The 25413-nt window shown below is 41.9% G+C and overlaps 2 protein-coding genes across 5 annotated transcripts in view; both read left to right on the forward strand.

Annotated features, from left to right (window-relative positions):
- The window catches only part of fshr (follicle stimulating hormone receptor), a 50285-nt gene extending 48507 nt beyond the window's left edge, over positions 1-1778 (forward strand). Inside the window, 1 exon segment of the mRNA XM_062055395.1 lies at positions 1180-1778. Coding sequence (XP_061911379.1) covers positions 1180-1707 — 528 coding nt within the window. The 3' untranslated portion in view covers positions 1708-1778.
- Positions 1779-13459: 11681 nt separating this feature from the next.
- The window catches only part of fbxo11b (F-box protein 11b), a 38391-nt gene continuing 26437 nt past the window's right edge, over positions 13460-25413 (forward strand). The window contains exons 1-9 of one of the 4 annotated variants that reach the window (XM_062055396.1): positions 13460-13806; positions 19747-19961; positions 20024-20105; positions 20185-20329; positions 21721-21850; positions 23910-23993; positions 24071-24203; positions 24281-24387; positions 24498-24609. In XM_062055396.1, coding sequence (XP_061911380.1) covers positions 13719-13806; positions 19747-19961; positions 20024-20105; positions 20185-20329; positions 21721-21850; positions 23910-23993; positions 24071-24203; positions 24281-24387; positions 24498-24609 — 1096 coding nt within the window. In that variant the 5' untranslated portion in view covers positions 13460-13718. The remainder of the gene's footprint in view (positions 13807-19746; positions 19962-20023; positions 20106-20184; positions 20330-21720; positions 21851-23909; positions 23994-24070; positions 24204-24280; positions 24388-24497; positions 24610-25413) is intronic. The other 3 variants (XM_062055398.1, XM_062055399.1, XM_062055397.1) reach the window with 3 other exon arrangements.

The following is a 25413-nucleotide window of genomic DNA, read 5'->3' on the forward strand; positions in this document are numbered from 1 at the left end:
CAGTTAGCATGCTAACATTAGCATGTCACGTACGTAGTTGTATGACTCTGAGGTCTACAGCGGCAAAACTGGCTAAAAAGTGAACCTGCTAACAGTTAGCATGCTAAGATTAGTATGTCACCTACGTAGTGTCAGGTTCAAACACTGATGACATCTATTAAACAAGACAAGAAGCAAGGAATCAAACAGAGACAGAATTAAATTTGGCCCAATGAGGAGAAACGCGTAGACACTGTACCCTTGCACAGTGTCGTCCCATGCTCCTGACGGAAGATTGTACGCCTCCTCTTTTGTTTGGACTTTCCCTGATTACAGGGCAACAGCTGTTTCTAAAGGGACGGGGGTCGTAAACAGCCATCGCCTTTGTTTACAAAACAGTTCAAAGAAAAGGTCGTAAAAAACAGTTCAGAGAAGAGGTCGCCTGGAGGGGAGTCTGGTCCTGCTTCCTCTACACTTTGTAGTTCTCGGGTCAAGACACAATCTTTCTGTGGATTACAATACATCAAAGAAACAGAACACCTTCATGTTGCTTCCCATCCTACACAGTGGAGTTTTACAAGCCTTGTAGGATCAAAGACGGCTTTTGTCTTCTCGCTGGGAACTCATGGCAACACAAAGTTTTGTGATAACTTAGATACAATTATTCTGACACGTAGTCGTATGACTCTGAGGTCTACAACGGCAAAACTGGCTAAAAAAGTGAACCTGCTAACATTAGCATGTCACGCACGTAGTGTCAGGTTCAAACACTGATGACATCTATTAAACAAGACAAGAAGCAAGGAATCAAACAGAGACAGAATTAAATTTGGCCCAATGAGGAGAAACGCGTAGACACTGTACCCTTGCACAGTGTCGTCCCACGCTCCTGACGGAAGATTGTACGCCTCCTCTTTTGTTTGGACTTTCCCTGATTACAGGGCAACAGCTGTTTCTAAAGGGACGGGGGTCGTAAACAGCCGTCGCCTTTGTTTACAAAACAGTTCAAAGAAAAGGTCGTCTGGAGAGGAGTCTGGTCCTGCTTCCTCTCCGCTTTGTAGTTCTCGGGTCAAGACAAAATCTTTCTGTGGATTACAATACATCAAAAAAACAGAACACCTTCATGTTGCTTCTCATGAGTTCTATGACTGTGGTCATGTGTGAGGTGCATGTTGACACTAATGAAGTGGTGTGTCACAGGTGAGCATCTGTCTCCCCATGGACGTGGAGTCCGCGGCGTCTCAGGTGTACGTGGTGTCGCTGCTCCTCCTCAACATCCTGGCCTTCGCGTGCGTGTGCGGCTGCTACCTCAGCATCTACCTGACCATGCGCAACCCGTCGGCGGCGCCGGCCCACGCCGACGCCCACGTGGCCCAGCGCATGGCGGTGCTCGTCTTCACCGACTTCCTCTGCATGGCGCCCATCTCCTTCTTCGCCGTGTCGGCGGCGCTCAAGCTGCCGCTCATCACCGTGTCGGACGCCAAGCTGCTGCTGGTGATCTTCTACCCCATCAACTCCTGCTCCAACCCCTTCCTCTACGCCTTCTTCACGCGCAGCTTCCGCCGCGACTTCTTCCTGCTGGCGGCCCGCTTCGGCGTGTTCAAGACGCGGGCGCACATCTACCGCACGGAGAGCTCGTCCTGCCAGCCGCCGGCGTGGACGTCCCCCAAGAGCAGCCCCGTCATCGTGGGCTCGCTGGCCAACAGCGGCAGGGAGCAGGAGAGCTGACACGTGGACCCGCCCGCCTTTGCTATGTCAGTGTACAAGCCCCGTTCCCATATGAGTTGGGAAATGGTGTTAGATGTAAATATAAACAGAATACAATGATTTGCAAATCCTTGTATTCTGTTTATATTTACATCTAACACCATTTCCCAACTCATATGGGAACGGGGCTTGTATTTGAACCTGGCTAGCAAACATAGATCAATGCAGTCCAAACCTGTGAGTTCCATACCCCCTTTAAGTCCTCTCCTTTTGACCAGGTACACATGTTTGTCCGTAATGTGATTTAGGTATCTAAGGCAGGGGTGTCAAAACTACGGCCTGCGGGCCGCCAGCGTCTTCAATTTGGCCCGCGAGACGTCACGAGTTCAACAAAGCATCGCATGACGGAGTGCTTTCAAGTTCATCTTAAAAGTACCAGGCGGTCTCTGCATGCTCCATATTTGCTGCCATCTTGTGAGTAAATCAAAGCACTGATCCATAGCACAGCATTTACTTATAAGACACAATCCAAACAACCTTCCCTAGTCATGGTGCAAAAGGAAAAAAATGCAACTAACATAAAGGTCAACACACATAACACACCCTGCTCACTGAACATTGTGGATATTATGAAAAACATTCAAACACCGTAGAAAATTTTTAAAATTACACTCATTTAAATCCATTAGAGTGCATGATGGGAAAAATGTCAAACACTCTCCTTACTTAGCCATGTTTGGCACATTTGAGCTGCTTGATGTTTCCGATTGATGGCAAAACTTTAAGAAGGTTGTCATGGAAGTAAACAATGTAGGAGTCAAACTTTTACATACTCTTAATATACAATTATATTAATTATATTAATATAATATTACACATATATACATGTATATATCATATATACATGTATATATATATATTAAAGTTAAAGTGCCAATGATTGTCACACACACACACCAGGTGTGGCGAAATTATTCTCTGCATTTGACCCATCACCCTTGATCACCCTATACATTTACATACATATACACACACACACATATATACACGCACACACACACATATATACACGCACACACACACATATATATATAATATACATATATATATATATATATATATATATATATATATATATATATATATACACACACACATACATATACGTAAATATATATATAACAGGCTAGTAGGGATTGGAATAGGCTCCGTGTTTTTCCCCGACCTAATGAATATATATATATATATATTCATTATATATATATATTCATTAGGTCTGACCTAATGAATATATATATTTTTATATATATATATATATTAGGCCTCAACTAACGATTAATTTGATAATCGATTAATCTGTCGATTATTACTTCGATTAATAATCGGGTAAAAGAGACAAACTACATTTCTATCCTTTCCAGCATTTTTTTTTTTTAAAAACAGCATACTGGCACCATACTTATTTTGATTATTGTTTCTCAGCTGTTTGTAAATGTTGCAGTTTATAAATAAAGATTTCTTTTAAAAAAAAAATATATATATATATATATATATATTTTTTTTTTTTTTTTTTTTTTTTTAAAGTCTCTGCGCATGCGCATAACATAGATCCAACGAATCGATGACTAAATTAATTGGCAACTATTTTTATAATCGATTTTAATCGATTTAATCGATTAGTTGTTGCAGCCCTAATATATATATATATATATATATATATATATATATATATATACATATATATATATATATATATATATATATTCATTAGGTCAGGGAAAAACACGGAGCCTATATATATATATATATAAAGTTATATATATTAGGTCAGGGAAAAACACCAAGTAGTTACCTAATGAATATATATATATACATATATATATATATATTTATTAGGTCAGGGAAAAACACAGAGCCCATTCCAATCCCTACAAGCCTGTTATATATATATATATATATATATATATATATATATATATATATATATATATATATATATATATATATATATATATATATATATATATATATATATATATATATATATATATATGTGTATAATGTAGTAACAGACACATTTATTTTGGTCATTTTGAGCATTACTGGAACTTCTTTCCAGCATTTATTTCAAACAGTCATAGCGACGCACTTTCTGTGTGTTTGCTAATTATGGGAGACTTGGTAATAGATGACTATTTTTGGACAAATGAGGATTCACAACCATACCTTTTGTGATGCTGAACATGTGGAGGACAAACAGCTGGTTACAGAAGCTTAGCGCACACAAGGAGAGACTGAAGCGTTAGGCTGAGAGTCACGGCGCTGGAAAACTTTTTCTGTGGCGTGTTGTCAGTGCCTCCGTCAGAGATATCCTTCAGCAACGAGGACACAATAAATCTTTTGTAGCGGCACGTTTCTATGCCAGACGTGACTGAAGTTCTAGTAATCAAGGACAAGCTGCACAACTCTCAGACAAATAATTGCATAATGGCTAACATTTGCAATAATTCCATCCTAATAAAGCTTTGATTGTTACACACTTATGTTACTGCAGTTTTGAGAACACTTGCAGCTCAGAGCCGGTACCTTGGAGTTTAACCTGGTGGCAAGAGGGTAACTTCGAACGGGTCTTGACTGTTGTTTGTGCTTACGCACCAAACAGCAGTTCAGAGTAACCACCTGTTTTGGAGTCTGGAGAGTGCTCTTTCTGGTGATCCCTTTGTTCTCCCGGGGACTTCAACGCTCACTTTGGCAACAACAGTGAGACTGGGAGAAATGGCCGCTCTGATCTGAACCAGAGTGGCGTTTAGTTATCGGACTCTTGCGCTCGTCACAGATTGTCCACAACGACCACCATGTTCAAACATAAGGGTGTGCACTCAGCACCAGGACGCCCTGGGCCGCAGTTTGACGATAGATTTTGCTGTTGTAACATCGGATTTGCAGTCTCATGTTTTGGACACTCTGCGATCATCACGACTCCGATGGTGGGGGAAGATGCCGGTCAAACCTGGCAGGCCCGAACGCATTGTGAAAGTCTGCTGGGAACGTCAAGCAGAGTCTCCCGTCAGAGAGACTTTCAATTCCCACCTCCGGAAGAACTTTGAATATGTCAAAAGGGAGGTGCTGGATATTGAGTCCGAGTGGACCATGTTCCGTACTTCTATTGTCGAGGCGGCCGATTAGATCTGTGACAAGGTGGTGGTAATCCCAAAACCCGGTGAGGGATGCCGTCAACCTGAAGATGTCAAGACGGGGGGTCGCAGCTTGCTGCGAGGTTTGTTCTCCCGGGATGCAAACGGACTATTCCGGACAAGGCTTGCAGGTAGGAACATATTTATTAATCTAACTCAGTGGTTCTTAACCTTGTTGGAGGTACCAAACCCCACCAGTTTCATATGTGCATTCACCCAACCCTTCTTTGGTGAAAAATTAAATGTTTTTTTCTTCAAATTCAAGACAAAGTTCTATGCTTTTTTTACGAGTGCACAAAATGAACCGTGCATGAACATCACCTTGTTCAAAGAACAAAACCAACACAGTCCATGAACTCACAACAAATTACACACCTGCAAATCAGTGTGACTTCTGCTGTTGCCATATCCATGATACGCCGATAGGGAGAAGTTTTTATTTACACGATGTGTCCCGCGGCGGAACCCCTACGGTTCGATCGAACCCAGGTTAAGAACCACTAATCTAACTACAAAATAACAGACAAACAACAAAGGCAAGCATGCCTATCGCATGCGGAAGCTAAGGCGAAAACTTAGCGCAGGAAACATGGAACTATGGACGAGGCAAAAACTCTCTAACTGTGGCATGAAATAAACAAGACTTACGTAGAGGGTTACGTGAAGCAAACAAACAGCATGAACTATGTAATGGTATTGCATGAAACAAGCAACTAGTGCAGTGGTTGTTAACCTTGTTGGAGGTACTGAACCCCACCAGTTTCATATGCGCTTCTTTAGTGAAAATCCAAGACAAATTTATGTTTTTTTTTACTGGTGCAGAAAATGAACCGTGCATGAACATCGCCTTGTTCAAAGAACAAAACCAAGACAGAGCCTGAACCCACAACAAATTACACACCTGCAAATCAGTGTGACTTCTGCTGTTGCCTTTCAGAGACCAGTTTAGATATGCGTGGCAAGTGCCACTCTCATGTCATTTTCACAGCAAGGTCTGTTCCTTTTCTCCGATTTTATGTCCAGCATCCTCAAAGGATTGCTCGCAAAGACTGGGGGTATCCATAATTCGCCGATATGGAGAAGTTGTTATTTACACGATGAGTCGGGTGCGTCTTGACCTCCACGGTGGAGGCTCCGCCGAACCCCTGAGGCCGACTCACCGAACCCCTAGGGTTCGATCGAACCCAGGTTAAGAACCACTGAACTAGCATAACTATGGAATCAGACATGAAACGAGCAATGATGCCAGGTCGACTGACTGGCAAAGGCGGTTTAAATAGTCTCTTGATTAGAGCCAGGTGAGTGTCCGAACACCAGCGGCAGGTGAAAATCATACGCAACCATGGCAACCAAAACAAACGAGTGCACAAAAAACAGGAACTAACAGAACATAACGAAAACATGATCCGGACCAGGGATCATGACAGAAGAAGGAATGCCATTGGGTCTTTTTGGCTCATGGGACTTTGGAGGCAGCGGACAGGTACGGACGGGCCAGGCGGTGTGCGGCATTGGCGGTCGCGAGGGCAAAAACTCTGAGTTTGGCAAGGCTGTAGAGAACGACTTCCAGACGGCTTCAAAGCGAATCTGGATAAGCGGAAGAAGGTGGATGGCTGGATGGACTGAATTTGAGTGCCTTGTTTTTGGCCCTCGTATGCTCCTGGAGTAGTCAGCTGTAGTCACCCTCCACTAAATCTTTTTAGGGCCTCACCGACATCAGCCTGATTGGCAAACAACGGATTGCACATACAGCATTTATGAGGGCAATGTTTGTATTCATAAATGAGGAGTCAATAAAAGTTCTGAATAGTGGATGTTATGAATGATGACTTCATTGTAGGGGAGTGTGTCCATCGTGCTCTTGTTGCAGCCATGTTTTATCAATGTTCCCTTATAGTATCCCATTTATAAAATGTTCTTTTTTGTCACTGATTAGCCAGGTTGGTGTGGCGGATGTGCGCGTGAGTCATAACAAAATCAACTACTGACAAAATACACACGCACACACACATAGCTGATCTGTCGTTATCTTGAAGAAAAGCAATCCTTCACATCCTTACAGGAGGCGTTGAAGGACAAAATGATCCCACCAGCCCTCACTCAGCCTCATCTGTCTCATGCTGGAACCCAGCTGCTTATAGGATCATTTAAATGGCACACACACACACACACACACACACACACACACACACACAGTCAAGGCTGCAGCTACAAGAAGGAAGCTTTAAAATACACTCAAGTGCCCCCATTGAGGGATTTATGGTTTTATTTATTTTTGGTACATATATTTTAAAATATATTGTGTGGGTTTTTTTTAAGAGTCAACCCAAACCTAACCCTAACCCAGGGGTGGGCAATTAATTTTTACCGGGGGCCGCATGAGCTACCCGAGCACTGCTGGAGGGCCACATCGACAATATTTCAATTAAATTTTGCTCAATATTATTTTTGATAATCATCGGCAGTCACTCGTAGTCGAGTATGACTGTCCTCAGAATGGATGGATTCCCATTCGGGAGGACGCCTGCGTGTGACGTCTTTTAGCGTGGGGAGACTGATGCGCCTGCAGCCACCACACGGTCCTTGGCAGAGAGGGGCCTTGATCCAGTGGCATGGATCCATGACGACTGGAGACCACCCTCTGTTGCAGCCTTCATCCGCCTTCAGTGCCGTTGTGACATGCAGTGTCATCCTCCGCCACTTCCACCGTTGAGGTCTTTGAAATGCTATTCAACCCATAGCTGGGACCCTGACAGGTACTACCACCCCGGGTCAGAGTGGACCTGGGAGCAATGATGACTGAGGGGTAACTCCACCTTCCCCAAAACTCCAGAACTCCCGAACTGAAGCCTCATCACCGGATGCAGTTTTGAGTCATACCCAGGACAATTATTTTTGATATATACCGTAAGATAAATAATAATAATAATAATAATAATAGTAATACTTCAACATAGTGTGTGTAACAGCATTCCATGACTAATATAAATAAATGAACATTAATAATAAATGACAGTAAAATAAGCACACGTATGACTGAGGAGTCATAGTGTAACTTTGTGTGGTGTTTGAGTTGTCCGACTTTTTGTGTGGCCATAAACGCACCAGTGGTTTAGTGCTATGCGTGTTGGTGACAGATGACAAGTTGCTTTTGGCCTGGTTTGTACGGCAGAAAATGACTAGTTTTTCCAGATAGAAGTGTGAAAACTCATGTTTTTGGTGTGGTTATGTCCGAATATAAACAGTTTTGTTCAATAAAGTGATCGATATAATTCCTGTCCTCGAAGCATCTCGATAGACGTTACAATAATTGAACGGTGTTCAATTGAACGGTGTTGACGAACACCGTTAGGGCCGCTTGTTGTCACTGTCACTCAAAGTTGCATTGCAAAATTACATAGAATAAATATGTTTATTTTGTTTAGAATTCAGATGGGATTTGATTTGGTGCGCGGCATATACTTGCTGCACGCAGCGGACGCTTGAGCAGTGCGCAATTGCGCAGGCACGCACCTTAGGTGAGGGGACGTTGCTTTGCAGTTCATGTCTTGTTGAAAACACGCCATTCCTCATCAACTTTTCTCTTTTTGGCGTCTCGGGTGTAAGCCGTGCATCACTTGTCGCTGCATGTGCACCTTCACTCGCAGGTTACACACGGACACACGCCCATAAATAATACTTTTCAAAATAAAAGCAGCACAGTTGTATTGCGCGCACGACATAGATGTTTTTTCAACTTTATTTTGTAATTGCAGTTGTTCACATTCACTCACAATCACGCACACGCATACGTCCACACGGAAGTAATACAAATAACGATTTTCAAAACAAAAGCAGCACCGTTGTATTGCACACTCGACATTGATACTTTTTAAAATGTATTTTGTAATTTATAATTGGCCTCACGCGGGCCGGACAGGGACGCACAAAGGGCCGGATGCGGCCCGCGGGCCGCAGAATGCCCAGGTCTGCCCTAACCCATACCCCCAATCCGATAAAGTTTCGAGCAGTTATTTACAATATTTGCAACGTTGTACTTTTTCATAACATGGTCACTACTGCCTAGTTCAGGGGTCGGCAACCCAAAATGTTAAAAGAGCCATATTGGACCAAAAATACAAAAACAAATCTGCTTGGTGCCTCAAAAAATTAAAAGCCATATTACATACAGATAGTGTGTCATGGTATATAAATTGAATCAAGAGGACTTAAAGGAAACTAAATGAGCTCAAATATAGCTACAAATGAGGCATAATGATGCAATATGTACATATAGCTAGCCTAAATAGCATGTTAGCATCGATTAGCTTGCAGTCATGCAGTGACCAAATATGTCTGATTAGCACTCCACATAAGTCAATAACATCAACAAAACTCACCTTTGTGCATTAACGCACAACGTTAAAAGTTTGGTGGACAAAATGAGACAGAAAAAGAAGTGGCATAAAACACGTCCTAGAAAGTCAGAGGAAGTTATACATGTAAAGAAACTACGGTGGGTTCAAGGACCGCCAAAATTAGTAGGACAAAACGGCGCTCGCCAAATACTCGAATCAGTGAAGCATGTTTAATATAAACCGTGTACTTTATAACAATTAGGGAGGTTTGTGTCATGTTTGTCCTCCTACAGAAACCATATTAACACAAAAAATATATATTTTTTCCCCTCATCTTTTTCCATTTTTCATACATTTTTGAAAAAGCTTCAGAGAGCCACTAGGGCGGCGCTAAAGAGCCGCATGCGGCTCTAGAGCCGCGGGTTGCCGACCCCTGGCCTAGTTTCTCTTGTTATATTCTTATTTTACTGTTATATTTTTATTCTCATCGTTGCTTTTTATTTTTATTCTATTGTAATATTTTTCTATTTTGTCTCAATTTATACCCCCATTATTTACTTTTTACTTTTTACAATTTTGTACACTGCTGCTGGAATTTAAATTTTCCTGAGGGAACTCTCCTGAAGGAATCAATAAAGTACTATCTATCTATCTATCTGTTGTACGTTAGCGACATCTAGTGGCCTTTTCACGCCACTTGCACAGAAATAAGCACATTTAACCACTTCCTGTTTCGAATTGCATCATAGTCACTATATGTTGACGCGTACTCCCACAGGACATTTCATTAGGTACACCTGTACCTAATATTTTGGTTTTGTCATTCATGGCCCCAAATTATTTTTACTTTGTGTTTTTATTCTGTTTTTTTGTTTTTTTCAACAACACGATACAAAACAAACGCCATATTTCAACCAAAACGGCAAAATCTTAATGTAAAAAAATACTTAAAATATTTTATATTTCCAAAACACTTAAAAAAATACCTTCACTCCTTTTTTTCAGACAATAAGATGTTAAAACTAACACCAAAAAAAAGGACAGCGAAGGCCGCAAAGTAACACGGTAGGGTAAATTCAACAGCACACCCAAGTGGACAAGCGGGGTATTACAGGCGTCGTTTACAACGTCGATCTGACGCAAACGTCACCTTTTCCCACTAATGATGACGTAGTGAAAATGCTGAGCATGCATAATTGTTTGGTAACAACGAGTTTAATCTCACATTTCATGGGTTTGTCGCTCGTCTTTTCACTCATAAAGCTGATTAAAAGGACGCAATGGCTGTTTAAATAATGACCAGAGATGTAATCAATTATAAAAATATTAAAAGTTTAACTAAGCCATGTAGGTCATCTATTTAGATAAATATGCTGTGATGAGGTGGCGACTTGTCCAGGTTTACCCCGCCTTCCGCCCGATTGTAGCTGAGATAGGCTCCAGCGACCCCAAAAGGGACAAGCGGTAGAAAATGGATGGATGGATGCTGTGCATGTAATATAGTGTTGTAAAAACATTTAGTGTGTTATTAATGCACCAGCCAGTGGAGATGGGAAGTTGGCGAACGAGTCGAGTTTTTTAAAACGGCTCTTTGAAGGGAATGTTGAGAATTTGAGTACGATATCTACAGAACATACACAACGTCTTCAAAATGATGTCTCTTGACAAATTCAAAACAAAATGCACAGGTGACAAAGTTAAGGCCCGGGGGCCACATCATTTTATACTTTATTTTGTTAAAATAACAACTAATGCTTAAATATCTGCCAAATTATCCATCAAATTGTAAAAATTATAATAGATTTTAAGATATAATTGACAGAATTTTTACAGCATATTACTGGAAATTTTTTAAAAAATTACCACTGTTTTTCTAAGGTAAAATTCTGACTGGTCTGCCAGTTTTTCTATGGTTGTTTTTTTTTATGGTGTATTAATGTAAATGGAAAAATGATACATGTTTTTTTGGTAAAATAAAAACAAAACTGGCGGCTCAGTTGCCAGAATGAAAAAAAAAAGTGTTTTTTGTGATTACCGTTTACTGTTTTTTCTGTTTGCCGTATTAAATTTTAAATATATGTATATTTTAAAGGAATAAAAATGGTGACTGAATTGTCAGTTTTTTTTCCACTGTGAAATCTACAGATTGTTTTTACAGTATACACAAAAAAATATATATAATAATAAAATACACAGACAAATGTATATATATATATATATATCACTTGCTGTTAGACGTGGCCCTCAGTGAAAACGAGTTTGACACCCCCGTGTTAGGATTAAAATGTTAATGGATAATAATCTAAATATGTACGGAATAAAAAAGGCAAAATTAACCTTTTCCTCTTCAAAAAATAAAAAGGGGTTTACAAAGATAACTGTTGTGATTAGAATGAATGGATGTACATTGTGTACAAATTGAGAACAGGAAGTGGACATACTGTATGTGTTAGTAATCGCTATGAAGTGGAAAAGGGGTATAAAATTAAATAAGCTTTGCTTCCTCTTACTCCTTTTCGGACATGTTGTAAAAGAAAAATGAAAATATGTGATGTATGATATTAAAACGGCATACATCAGGGGTGTCCAAAGTGCGGCCGGGGGCCATTTGCGGCTCACAGCTGATTTTCCAACGGCCCCGCGACACACTTAAAAAATAGTATTCCAAAACAAACATTGAAAAGTGGAATAAAAGAGCAAACAGGTGTAATATAACAATACGGTGCAGCAATATTGACACTGATGACAAAAAGCTGCCCTGCAGGCTGTTTTTTACTGTAAAACTGTAATTGCTAAAAAAAATAAAAAAAATGTAGAATCATTGAATAGATGTGAAGTATATACATTTAAGTGTTGAAAGTAAAAATATTATTTATTGATATATGATTTAATTTTAACACCTTTAGGAGTTAGGGGGCCTTTTGTATCCCCAAGACTTGAAGGTTTGATTTTATTTTTAAACTGTCATTGTTAAAAAATAATAATGAATCAAAAGCAATGTTGTTATGAGTTATTTATCTATTGAGGACTCCAATTATTTCACATCTAATATTTCACTTTGAACATTTGTTGGGGGGTATTGCATATTTTGTCTTTTTCCTGTTAAATAAAAGGGTTTTGACAAAAAGGGCATAAAACATTTGAAAAAATACATCTATGTAAAAAGGACAATATATATAGAAATGCTGAAAGTAAAACAAACAAATACATGACTTATTTTAACCCTTTAATGACTGAGACTCTTTTGGGTCCCCAGGGGGAGCCGTAATGGTTGGAATTAGAGTTGTCTGATAAATGCTTTAAAATGTAATATCGGAAATTATCGGTATCGTTTTGTTTTTTTTATCGGTATCGTTTTGTTTTTTTATATATATATTTTTTATTAAATTAACATAAAAAACACAAGATACACTTACAATTAGAACACCAACCCAAAAAAACTCCCTCCCCCATTCACACTCATTCACACAAAAGGGTTGTTTCTTTCTGTTATTAATATTCTGCTTCCTACATTATATATCAATATATATCAATACAGTCTGCAAGGGATACAGTCCGTAAGCACACATGATTGTGCGTGCTGCTGCTCCACTAATAATACTAACCTTTAACACTTCATTTTACTCATTTTCATTCATTACTAGTTTCTATGTAACTGTTTTTATATTGTTTTACTTTCTTTTTTATTCAAGAAAATGTTTTTAATTTATTTATCTTATTTTATTTTATTATCCATCCATCCATCCATTTTCTACCGCTTGTCCGTTTTTGGGGTCTAATTAAAAAAAAAAAGGACCTTATCTTCACCATACCTGGTTGTCCAAATTAGACATAATGTGTTAATTCCACGACTGTATGTATCGGTATCGGTTGATATCAGTAATTAAGAGTTGGACAATATTGGAATATCGGCTATCGGCAAAAAGGACATGCCTAGTTAGAATAAATATTGTATCGGTTTTGAAAATGAAAAATATCAAAATGCATGCTTTGTTTTTCAATGCGCGGTCCTCGGTGGAAAAAGTTTGGACAACCCTGGTGTCCAGAGAGAGAGAAAAAATCACGCTTCATTGGGCGAAATTAAAAAAAATCGACTCGTTCATGACTGGCACATCTCGACAGGCCACCAGCAGAAAGGGGTCGAAGAAGTCTCTTTGTTAGGCGCCTTCTGATTGGCTGTCCTCAGTGAGGTATCTAAGAGGCCGACTGCGATTGGCTGAGAAGACACGGCTCTTTTTTTTCTCGCGATTGTTTCCCGTGTGAGTTAATGGCTCCTCCTGCTACCGACGGAGACGGAGCTGGCACGGAGCGGCTATACGGGGGGGGGACGCTGGAAACACGGCGGAGAAAAGCGGCCATTTACACCCCAAATACCAGCGGGTTCTCTGTCGCAATTGTCTAGGCGTAACCGGAGAGAGGCTGCCCGGGCGGGTCGAGGGTTAAATTTAGCAGCGGCTTGGCTGGAGGGATAACTCTCTTTTTCCACCGACCAACTCCCCAGATGAACTCCGTCAGAGCCACCAACCGGAGACCCAGGCGAGTGTCGAGGCCGCGCCCGGTGCAGCCCGAACGGAACAACGGGGATAGAGGTAAGCGAAGGTGGTCAGAGGCCAGGCCGTGTCGATTAACCGCAAACTTCCTTCTCGCACGGGCGGGTTCCAGCTCCGCCTTTCCCGAGTAGGAAAACCCGAGGCTTGTCTGAGTGTAGCCTAGGCCAGGCCGCGCTTTGTTTGGCTTGACTGATCGGGGCTAGCCAGCTAGCTAATGGAGGTTGGGTTGGGGAGGGGAGGGGGGGGGTTGTCGCCGCTTAATGCGTATGTTCCAACCCCGACATCAGTCCTCGTATCCCGGCTTGTGTACACACTCGGCTCGCCTTTAGAGACCATTCTTTTTTTCCTTTTCTGCTCTCCGCCGGCCACCGCATTCCCAGCTGTCACTAACGAGTCGGAGGGTGTAAATCTGCACTGCCATTTTTGGGGTGTAACAAAAACATTGGCGAGGAGGCAGGGCGACAATACTCGGCTCGCACTGCACCAAAAAGGCAGCAAAGAGAAGAGAAGCTATTATATTCCACTTAGCTGCTTTGACTGTGTCCATTTTGTGAGGCTGCAGTTTTACCGCCCCTTCCTTGTTCTCTTGCCTGCTAGCTCCATTTGTTTACACCGCGGATTTGCCTGCTACGCACTTGGCTTTTTTAGCAATTAGCCTCCCGTCTGGTCCACCCCTCTGGTCCGCGGCCCCTTTTAACGTGACAGCCCCCGGGTTGTGTTGCTCATGTGGGACCCCCCCCCCAAAAAAAAAGACCGTATAGACGCCATAAATGTTGAAGACTGCACTAACCTTTGTCTGCCCCACATTAGCCTGATAATGCATCAAGACAGAAAAAAGGGGCCCCCATCATTTTGTCGTCATACCCGTTTTAGCATTGGTCATGTTGTACTGCAGGGCTCCCCAACCTTTTTTGCACCAGGGACCGGTTTAATGTAAGCATTATTTCCACGTGTGTCAGATAGATATAGCAAATAAGTGCATGAAAAATGAATACATGAAAAAACTCGCCATAACATTGAATTAGTTGCAAAAAAAGCTCTACATAGACTTGTTTTTTGCTCATTTTTGCTAGTATCAATCAATCATCAATCAATGTTTATTTATATAGCCCTAAATCACAAGTGTCTCAAAGGGCTGCACAAGCCACAAAGATATCCGCGGTACAGAGCCCACATAAGGGCAAGGAAAAACTCACAACCCAGTGGGTCGTCGATGTGAATGACTATGAGAAACCTTGGAGAGGACCGCATATGTGGGTGACCCACCTTCAAGGAGAGACCGGATGCAATGGACGTCGAGTGGGTCTGACATAATATTGTGAAAGTCCAGCCAGTCCTTAGTAGATCTAACATAGTAGTGAGTAGTAGGCTTTTTTTTTGGCTTTAGTATCTGATGGGTTATAGGTGATACGTCACATTTAAGGACAAGTGCATGGATATACAGTATAAGAAAGCTATAAATACTAGACAATAGTTCCAATAGATTTCTAAAAAATATGTGTTCATATTTTGTGCAATATTTCATACATAAATGCACTGTTAGCTTTATTACACGCGCAAATACATCCGTTATCGCTAACTACTTATGTACCGTATTTTCCGCACTATAAGGCGCACCGGATTATAAGGCGCACCTGCAATGAATGGCATATTTCAAACTGTATTCATATATAAGGCGCACCTATGCATCCATTAGATGGAGCTGCGCTTAAGGGAATGTCAACAAAACAGTCAGATAGGTCAGTCCAACTTTATTAATAGATTACAAAGCAGCGTTCTGACAACTCTGTTCACTCCCAAAATGAATAAACAGCTGTTTTATTATTTTCCCCGAGGTAAAGTCAGTGACGTGGTGTTTTGTTTATCTTTTAACAACAGAAAGGTATAACATGTTGTGCAACATTTATATCACATAGTGGAGGGGAACTTTTCCCTGATTCAATAAACGGGTAAAAAAACAGTCTGATACTGTTACGGTAAATCAAACAATCACAATATAGTAACACTGGAAATAGTGCAGAGCAATAACAATATATCAATAACTCAACGTTGCTCAAACGTTAATGTCACACAACACACAAAATAAAAATGTAAAGCTCACTTTATGAAGTTATTCCTCATCCACTAATCCCTCGAATTCTTCTTCTTCAGTGTCCGAATTAAACATTTGGGCGGATACGGCATCCAACATGCCCGTCCGTCTCGTCGAAATTGTCATTAAACGACTGGTCTATTCCCGTGTTCTACTGCGTGACTGATCGTCTTAAAGGCCTACTGAAATGAATTTTTTTTATTTAAACGGGGATAGCAGATCTATTCTATGTGTCATACTTGATCATTTCGCGATATTGCCATATTTTTGCTGAAAGGATTTATTATAGAACAACGACGATAAAGATTGCAACTTTTGGTATCTGATAAAAAAAAGGCTTGCCCCTACCGGAAGTAGCGTGACGTAGTCAGTTGAACATATACGCAAAGTTCCCTATTGTTTACAATGATCGCCGCATGAAGTGAGAGAGATTCGGACCGAGAAAGCGACAATTTCCCCATTAATTTGAGCGAGGATGAAAGATTTGTGGATGAGTAAAGTGCAAGTGAAGGACTAGTGGGGAGTTGAAGCTATTCAGATAGGGAAGATGCTGTGAGAGCCGGGGGTGACCTGATATTCAGCTGGGAATGACTACAACAGTAAATAAACACAAGACATATATATACTCTATTAGCCACAACACAACCAGGCTTATATTTAATATGCCACAAATTAATCCTGCATAAAAACACCTGCGTGTTTGTTACGCTAGCTCCTAGCTCCTCTGCTAGCTCCTAGCTCCATAGAACACGCCAATACAATTCAAACACCTGATCAACACACACAATCACTCAGCCCAAAAGACCGTTCACCTAACCCAAGGTTCATAAAGCTTATATATTTTTAAAAAGTTACGTACGTGACGCGCACATACGGCCAAGCTATCAAATGTTTAGCAGCCAAGGCTGCATACTCACGGTACCTGATATTCAGCTGGGAATGACTACAACAGTAAATAAACACAAGACATATATATACTCTATTAGCCACAACACAACCAGGCTTATATTTAATATGCCACAAATTAATCCTGCATAATAACACCTGCGTGTTTGTTATGCTAGCTCCTAGCTCCTCTGCTAGCTCCTAGCTCCATAGAACACGCCAATACAATTCAAACACCTGATCAACACACACAATCACTCAGCCCAAAAGACCGTTTACCTAACCCAAGGTTCATAAAGCTTATATATTTTTAAAAAGTTACGTACGTGACGCGCACATACGGTCAAGTTATCGAATGTTTAGCAGCCAAGGCTGCATACTCACGGTACCTGATATTCAGCTGGGAATGACTACAACAGTAAATAAACACAAGACATATATATACTCTATTAGCCACAACACAACCAGGCTTATATTTAATATGCCACAAATTAATCCTGCATAATAACACCTGCGTGTTTGTTATGCTAGCTCCTAGCTCCTCTGCTAGCTCCTAGCTCCATAGAACACGCCAATACAATTCAAACACCTGATCAACACACACAATCACTCAGCCCAAAAGACCGTTCACCTAACCCAAGGTTCATAAAGCTTATATATTTTTAAAAAGTTACGTACGTGACGCGCACGTACGGTACGGTACGTGTTATGCTAGCTCCTAGCTCCTATGCTAGCTCCTAGCTCCATAGAACACGCCAATACAATTCAAACACCTGATCAACACACACAATCACTCAGCCCAAAAGACCGTTCACCTAACCCAAGGTTCATAAAGCTTATATATTTTAAAAAAGTTACGTACATACGCAAAAAAAAGTTGCGCACATACGGTCAAGCGATCAAATGTTTAGAAGCCAAAGCTGCATACTCACAGTAGCACGTCTGCGTCTTTGTCATCCAAATCAAAGTAATCCTGGTAAGAGTCTGTGTTGTCCCAGTTCTCTACAGGCGTCTGTGTATCGAAGTCAAAAGTCCTCCTGGTTAGAGTCTCTGTTATCCGAGTTCTTCCATCTTGACTGCATCTTTCGGGAATGTAAACAAAGAAGCGCCGGCTGTGTACTGTTGTGGCTGACTACGTTCGAAAAATACGTCCATTTCGCACCGACAACTTTCTTCTTTGCTTGCTCAGCTTCCTTCTCCATAATGCAATGAACATGATTGAAACAGATTCACGAACACAGATGTCCAGAATACTGTGGAATTATGAAATGAAAACAGAGCTTTTTCGTATTGGCTTCAATGTGGAAGGCATACCCGTGTTCGCCGGTCTACGTCACGCGCATACGTCATCCTCAGAGGCGCTTCGAACCGGAAGTTTAGCGGCAAATTTAAAATGTCACTTTATAAGTTAACCCGGCCGTATTGGCATGTGTTATAATGTTAAGATTTCATCATTGATATATAAACTATCAGACTGCGTGGTCGGTAGTAGTGGGTTTCAGTAGGCCTTTAAGTTTAAACTCTGCGTCGTAAGCGTGTCTCTTAATAGGAGCCATTTTGGGGTCTTTACGTAAACAAACAAATGGAAATGAAACAGCACGCCTCGCGCAGTCATATATCCCAGCATGCACCGCACACTTCTTCTTCGGGGGAAAATGAAGACGGCGGCTGCTTACCGTAGTTGCGGTTGATTGATTGATTTAAACTTTTACCTGTTGGAGGCTCAATATTTGTCCATATATAAGGCGCACCGGATTATAAGGCGCACTGTCAGCTTTTGACAAAATTGGTGGTTTTTAGGTGCGTCTTATAGTGCGGAAAATACGGTATACTTGTTCTTATGCTATCTGAACTCACTATGTTCTCTGCTCGCTGTACATATCCTACCAAGTCAGACCTACACTGTTTCGATGCCCATTTCTCCGATGATGCAATTGTTGATGACTGAAGTGCTGTTATCAACCAAACCCTCCTCATCCCACCCCCCGGATTGTAAATAATGTAAATAATTAAATGTATATACTCTGATGATTAACTTGTGCGATGCTTGTATTATGATGATAGTATATATTTGTACCATAAATTGATTTATGTGGATTCCCGACTTAAACAAGTTGAAAAACTTATTCGGGTGTTACCATTTAGTGGTCAATTGTACGAATATGTACTGAACTGTGCAACCTACTAATAAAAGTTTCAATCACTCAATCAATCACATTCAATTAGTGGGAGCCCTCAGCTTTTTTTTTAGTAGGCTTTTTTTTTGGCTTTAGTATCTGATGGGTTATAGGTGATACATCACATTTAAGGACAAGTGCATGGATATACAGTATAAGAAAGCTAGAAATACTAGACAACAGTTCCAATAGATTTCTAAAAAATATGTATTCATATTTTGTGCAATATTTCATACATAAATACACTGTTAGCTTTATTACACGTGCAAATACATCCGTTATCGCTAACTACTTATGTAGTAGGATGATGTGCAATAATACCAGCTCATTAACTTACAAGGCCAAAGGAAATGCGTATTTATTTCCTTCAGCACAATTATTATATGCAACAATTTAGCACTTCTCCAACTGTCTTATGCACATTAATTCCTATGGTCAATTTGTTCCTGATCTTAGGTCTTCAACCTGCAGATGGAACCTAGATTTTGGCTATGATTTGGCACCCTTACATTTCATCTGTTTATTAATGTGCTTTGTCCCATGTAACAAAGATGTAACACATTTAGCAAATGGCGACTTCCTATCAGGAGTTTAATAATACACTTATGAACAAGCTTATTGGTTTGTCTGGTGGGACTGGCGAAAGTTAAGTAAGAGAAAATGCGGTCGGTTATAAATTATTGAATGTCTCTGTGCGGCCCGGTAGCAAATGCGTCAAGGACCGGCGCAGGTCCCCGGACCTGTGGTTGGGCGCCACTGCTGTACTGGACCTTTTTGTCCAACTGAAGGCGTGCTCTTATAAATATATTGATGACATGTGTGCAGATGAGGAGGCTCCTGCAGCAGCCGCAGCAGAGATGGCCATCGAGGAGTCCGGTCCTGGAGCTCAGAACAGTCCCTACCAGCTCAGACGCAAGACCTTGCTCCCCAAGAGAAGCGCTGCTGCTGCTGCCGCGGCAGCGGCCGCCGCCGCCGCTGCTGCTGCTACCGCCGCCACCGCCTCCTCCGCCGCCGCCTGCCCCAGCAAGAACCCGATGGAGGTTAGAGCCTTTTGGAATCACTCTTTTTTCCTCGCTCGCTTGAGCTCAGTCCTTGTTCGCAGGGAGCGTCCACATCCTCGGCGGAAGCCTTCGGCCACCGAGCCAAGCGGGCGCGCGTGTCCGGTAAGAGCCACGACTTGCCAGGTTTGTGGTTTTTCGTTAAGATTGCATCTTTTATTTTGAATGTAGCACGTCGTTTGACGTGTGTTTGTCGTCTCCGAAGCAGCCCCAGCAGAGCAATACCTGCAGCAGAAGCTTCCGGATGAAGTCGTCTTAAAGATCTTCTCCTACCTACTGGAGCAGGACCTATGCCGGGCGGCGTGCGTCTGCAAGAGGTTCAGCCAGCTCGCCAACGACCCAATACTATGGTCAGTGGCTCACGTTAGCGTGCCTTTTAGGCATTTCTTCTTAAAGGCCTACTGAAAGCCACTACTACCGACCACGCAGTCTGATAGTTTATGTTTCAATGATGAAATCTTAACATTGCAACACATGCCAATACGGCCGGGTTAACTTATAAAGTGACATTTTAAAATTCCCGGGAAATATCCGACTGAAACATCGCGGTATGATGACGTATGCGCGTGACGAAGTCCGAGTAACGGAAGTTATGGTACCCCGTAGAATCCTATACAAAAAGCTCTGTTTTCATTTCATAATTCCACAGTATTCTGGACATCTTTTGCAATTTTTTTAATGAACAATGAAGGCTGCAAAGAAGACAGTTGTAGGTGGGATCGGTGTATTAGCAGCGGACTACAGCAACACAACCAGGAGGACTTTGTTGGAGCGCTAGCCGCGCTAGCCGCCGACCTCACCTTGACTTCCTACGTCTCCGGGCCGCCAAACGCATCGGGTGAAGTCCTTCGTCCTTCTGCCGATCGCTGGAACGCAGGTGAGCACGGGTGTTGATGAGCAAATGAGGGCTGGCTGGCGTAGGTGGAGAGCTAATGTTTTTAGCATAGCTCTGTGCAGTCCGGTTGCTAAGTTAGCTTCAATGGCGTCGTTAGCACAGCATTGTTAACCTTCGCCAGCCTGGAAAGCATTAACCGTGTATTTACATGTCCACGGTTTAATAGTATTGTTGATTTTCTATCTATCGTTCCAGTCAGGGATTTATTTCTTTTGTTTCTATATGTAGTTAAAGCAAGATGCTATCACGTTAGCTCGTAGCTAAAGCATTTCGCTGATGTATTGTCGTGGAGATAAAAGGCACTGAATGTCCATTTCGCGTTCTCGACTCTCATTTTCAAGAGGATATAGTATCCCAGGTGGTTTAAAATACAAATCTTTGATCTACAATAGAAAAAGGAGAGAGTGTGGAATCCAATGAGCCAGCTTGTACCTAAGTTACGGTCAGAGCGAAAAAAGATACGTCCATCGCTGCCTCTCAAGTCATTCACTGTAACGTTCCTCATCCACAAATCTTTCATCCTCGCTCAAATTAATGGGGTAATCATCACTTTCTCGGTCCGAACCTCTCTCGCTCCATTGTAAACAACGGGGAATTGTGAGGAATACTAGCTCCTGTGACGTCACGCTACTTCCGCTACAGGCAAGGCTTTTTTTTATCAGCAAGCAAAAGTTGCGAACTTTATCGTCGATTTTCTCTACTAAATCCTTTCAGCAAAAATATGGCAATATCGCGAAATGATCAAGTATGACACATAGAATGGATCTACTATTCCCGTTTAAATAAAAAAAATCATTTCAGTAGGCCTTTAAGAGAACTGACACTATTTTTTGGTGGGGGTCTCAGGAAGCGCCTATACATGGAGGTGTATGAATACACGCGTCCCATGATGCACCCGGAGCCTGGCCGCTTCTACCAGGTCAGCCCGGAAGAGCACGAACACCCCAACCCCTGGAAGGAGAGCTTTCAACAACTGGTGAGTTCTTATTGTCAGTGTGTCGTGATCCATTGTCATGACAGGAGTTGTCGTGGGTCACTTTTTTTCTCATTTTTTTAAAAGAAAAAACATGGTCTGTGCTGCTACTTGGTGTAGTGTTATCACTCCTTCCCGTTTTGAAACCTGAAGTGTTGCACACAAACAAGTTGCATCAGAATGGGGTTGCCGCGACTACAGTGGAACCTCCATTTACAAACGTAATTGAAATCTTGAAGAGGGTTCGTAAATCAAAGTTCGTATAGTGAAGCAAATCTCTCTAAAAGAAACAATGTAAATATGAGTAATGGGTTGCAGCCTCGACAAAAGTCCATATTTTAGTGAAGTTTTGGCGCTAGGAATTTCCCCAGGGACCCCATCAAGTTATAAAAATGGGGTCCCACAGTAAATTTTTGGGTCCCACTTTTTTGTAACCGTTTTGAAAACAAATGATAAATGTATGCATTATCCTGTTACAACTCACATTCTATATTGTGTTTTGGAAAAAGGTTGTCAAACGATACTTAATTTATTAAAAAAATAACACAAAAGAAAACACATTTTTATGCATATGTAATAATAATAATAATGAAGACATGCACCTGGGGATAGGTTGATTGGCAACACTAAATTGGCCCTAGTGTGTGGATGTGAGTGTGAATGTTGCCTGTCTATCTGTGTTGGCCCTGTGATGAGGTGGCGACTTGTCCAGGGTGTACCCCGCCTTCCGCCCGATTGTAGTTGAGATAGGCTCCAGCGCCCCCCGCGATCCCAAAAGGGAATAAGCGGTAGAAAATGGATCGATGGATAAGATTTTATATCGCGCTTTTCTATTATTAGATACTCAAAGTGCTCACAGAGAAGTGGGAACCCATCATTCATTCACACCTGGTGGTGGTAAGCTACATTTGTAGCCACAGCTGCCCTGGGGTAGACTGACGGAAGCGAGGCTGCCAGTTTGCGCCGACGGCCCCTCCGACCACCACCTATCATTCATTCACCAGTGTGAGCGGCACCGGGGGCAAGGGTGAAGTGTCCTGCCCAAGGACACAACGGCAGCGATTTGGAAGTCAAGAGGCGGGGAGCGAACCTGCAACCCTCAGGTTTCTGGCACGGCCGCTCTACCCACTACGCCATAACACCCCGTAAGAGCATAAATGTAAATTTATTCAGTTATAAACATTCATTCACTTTCTTCTTTCCTTCCTGGATCTAAACTTTACCGCTGCCGGTATTTTTTCCTATATTTTCATTTAATAAGTTGTAGGTGTATTTATTTCAGTAAAAAAGTGTAAAAAGTTATTTTTACTTCGGTCATGAAATTATGATATCGCACCCACACAGAAGTCCCTTTGGTGCCCTCACAAGCGATCAGTAATCACAAAAACCCTTTGTTTTAACAACCATATTGCTACAATATTAAACATTTAAAAAAGTGAAATCCACTTATATTACCGCAAATGAAGAGCTGACGAGTAAGGAGCTTTGTGTGTGTGCGTGCGCTTTGAAAGCGGCGCCGCCGAAAGAGATGTATCTCTTCGGCGCCGATGTGGAAAAGGTCTGCTTTGGCATATTTTTCCCAAAAAGTCTGGTCTCGTCACAATTAAAATGTGCTGGGGTACGAAGCGATTCTTCCATTCTTGTGAGCGCCATTATTGTAGTCCTTGCAAATAGTCTCTTTTTTTTCCTCCGCAGCGATTCCCTCCTTCTTTTCACGCTGGTCTGTTGTCTTGAGACTCGTATTGAGTTAGCAAACGGCACGCACGTTGTAACGCTGAGAAGTGAGGAGTAGTTTCCTGCGCAGCAAGTGACGTGGAGGGCTCTGCCTTTTCAAAAATGCTGCGCCCTGCTTTTTGCCTGCAGACGGGACACAATGAATGAATGAAGCGTTCGTACGCAGAGACATGGTTCGCACACGGATGCATATTTGGCCCGATCGAAAAGTTTGCAAATACCCGGGTTTGTAAACGGAGGTTCCACGGTACTGTGCGCTGCTATAAGATGCTAGTTCTCTGTATACTATTTGTATGCGCATTGAAGTGACAGAAGGGTTGTGTTGCAGTACAAAGGTGCACACGTGAAGCCAGGCTTTGCAGAGCATTTCTACAGCAACCCAGGGAGGTACAAAGGCAGAGAGAACATGCTGGTAAGTCGCAGCTGGTCTTCGTACCGGTGTTTGGTAAAAAAAAATGCTAATGCCTCCTTATGCCGCTGCTCCTGCAGTATTATGACACCATCGAAGACGCACTAGGAGGCGTCCAAGAGGCCCACTTTGAAGGTCTAATCTTTGTCCACTCGGGCATCTACACAGACGAATGGATCTACATCGAGTCTCCCATCACCATGATTGGTGCAGGTGGGCCCCGTTTCCTCGTCTGCGCGGGACCCCCTTTGTGCACAATGGAGTTTTTTGAATGAGTCGTGTGTCCTCAGCGCCTGGTAAAGTGGCGGACAAAGTGGTGATAGAGAACACGAGGGATTCGACGTTTGTCTTCATGGAGGGTTCAGAGGATGCTTACGTGGGGTACATGACCATCAAGGTAAGTATGATACTGTGTGAGCGCAGAATCCTGTCAATATACCGCAGTTCATACCATAATGGCGTTATCCAGTCGTGATCCATGCAGCTGCTCTTCTCTTCTCTGCTCAGTTCAACCCCGACGACAAGTCGGCACAGCACCACAATGCCCACCACTGTCTGGAGATCACTGTCAACTGCAGCCCCAACATCGACCACTGCATCATACGCTCTACGTGCACAGGTAACGCCCCCGCTGGCGACCACGCTCCGTATTGTGTGTGCATGCTGGCTGTGCACTATGTAACTGTTGAGTAACAGTATTGTATATCACACTCATGATGACACGTAGCAGTCTATCGGACTTATTTAGCCGTTCAATGACAGCCTGTTGCACTATTCTGACTGTAGGCAACAGTGTTACTGACATAAGTTAAGGTTCAATGACAATATGTTACACTTATGACAGTAGGTGACAACTGTTACACTCCCATGACTGTATGTATCTTACTGACGTATGTAGGGGTTCAATGACAGTATGTTACATTCTTATGACAGTGGTTTGTACCGGTTCAATGACCGTATGTTAAACTCTAATGACAGCAGGTGACACTATATTAAACTTTAATGGCAGTAGGTAACAGTTTTACTGTCGTATGTAACTGTTCAATGAAAGTATGTTACATTCTTATGACAGTGGTTTGTACCGGTTCAATGACAGTATGTTAAACTCTAAGGACAGCTGATGACAGTTCTACTGATGCATGTAACAGTTCAATCACAGTTTGTTACTCGCATGACAGTAGATAAGTCTTACTGACATATGTAATGGTTCAATGACAATATGTTAAACTGTAATGACAGTAGGTTATAGAACCTTTATTTAACCAGATAAGAAAATGACAGTAGGTAACAGTCTTACTGACATACTAACGGTTCAATTACAGTATGTTACATTCTTATGGAAGTAGTTTGTAATGGTTCAATGACAGTATGTTACATTCTAATCACAGTAGGTAACAGTCTTACTGATGTATGTAACGGTTCA

Source organism: Entelurus aequoreus, linkage group LG08, assembly GCF_033978785.1.
Source record: "Entelurus aequoreus isolate RoL-2023_Sb linkage group LG08, RoL_Eaeq_v1.1, whole genome shotgun sequence".
Taxonomy (NCBI): Eukaryota; Metazoa; Chordata; class Actinopteri; order Syngnathiformes; family Syngnathidae; genus Entelurus; species Entelurus aequoreus.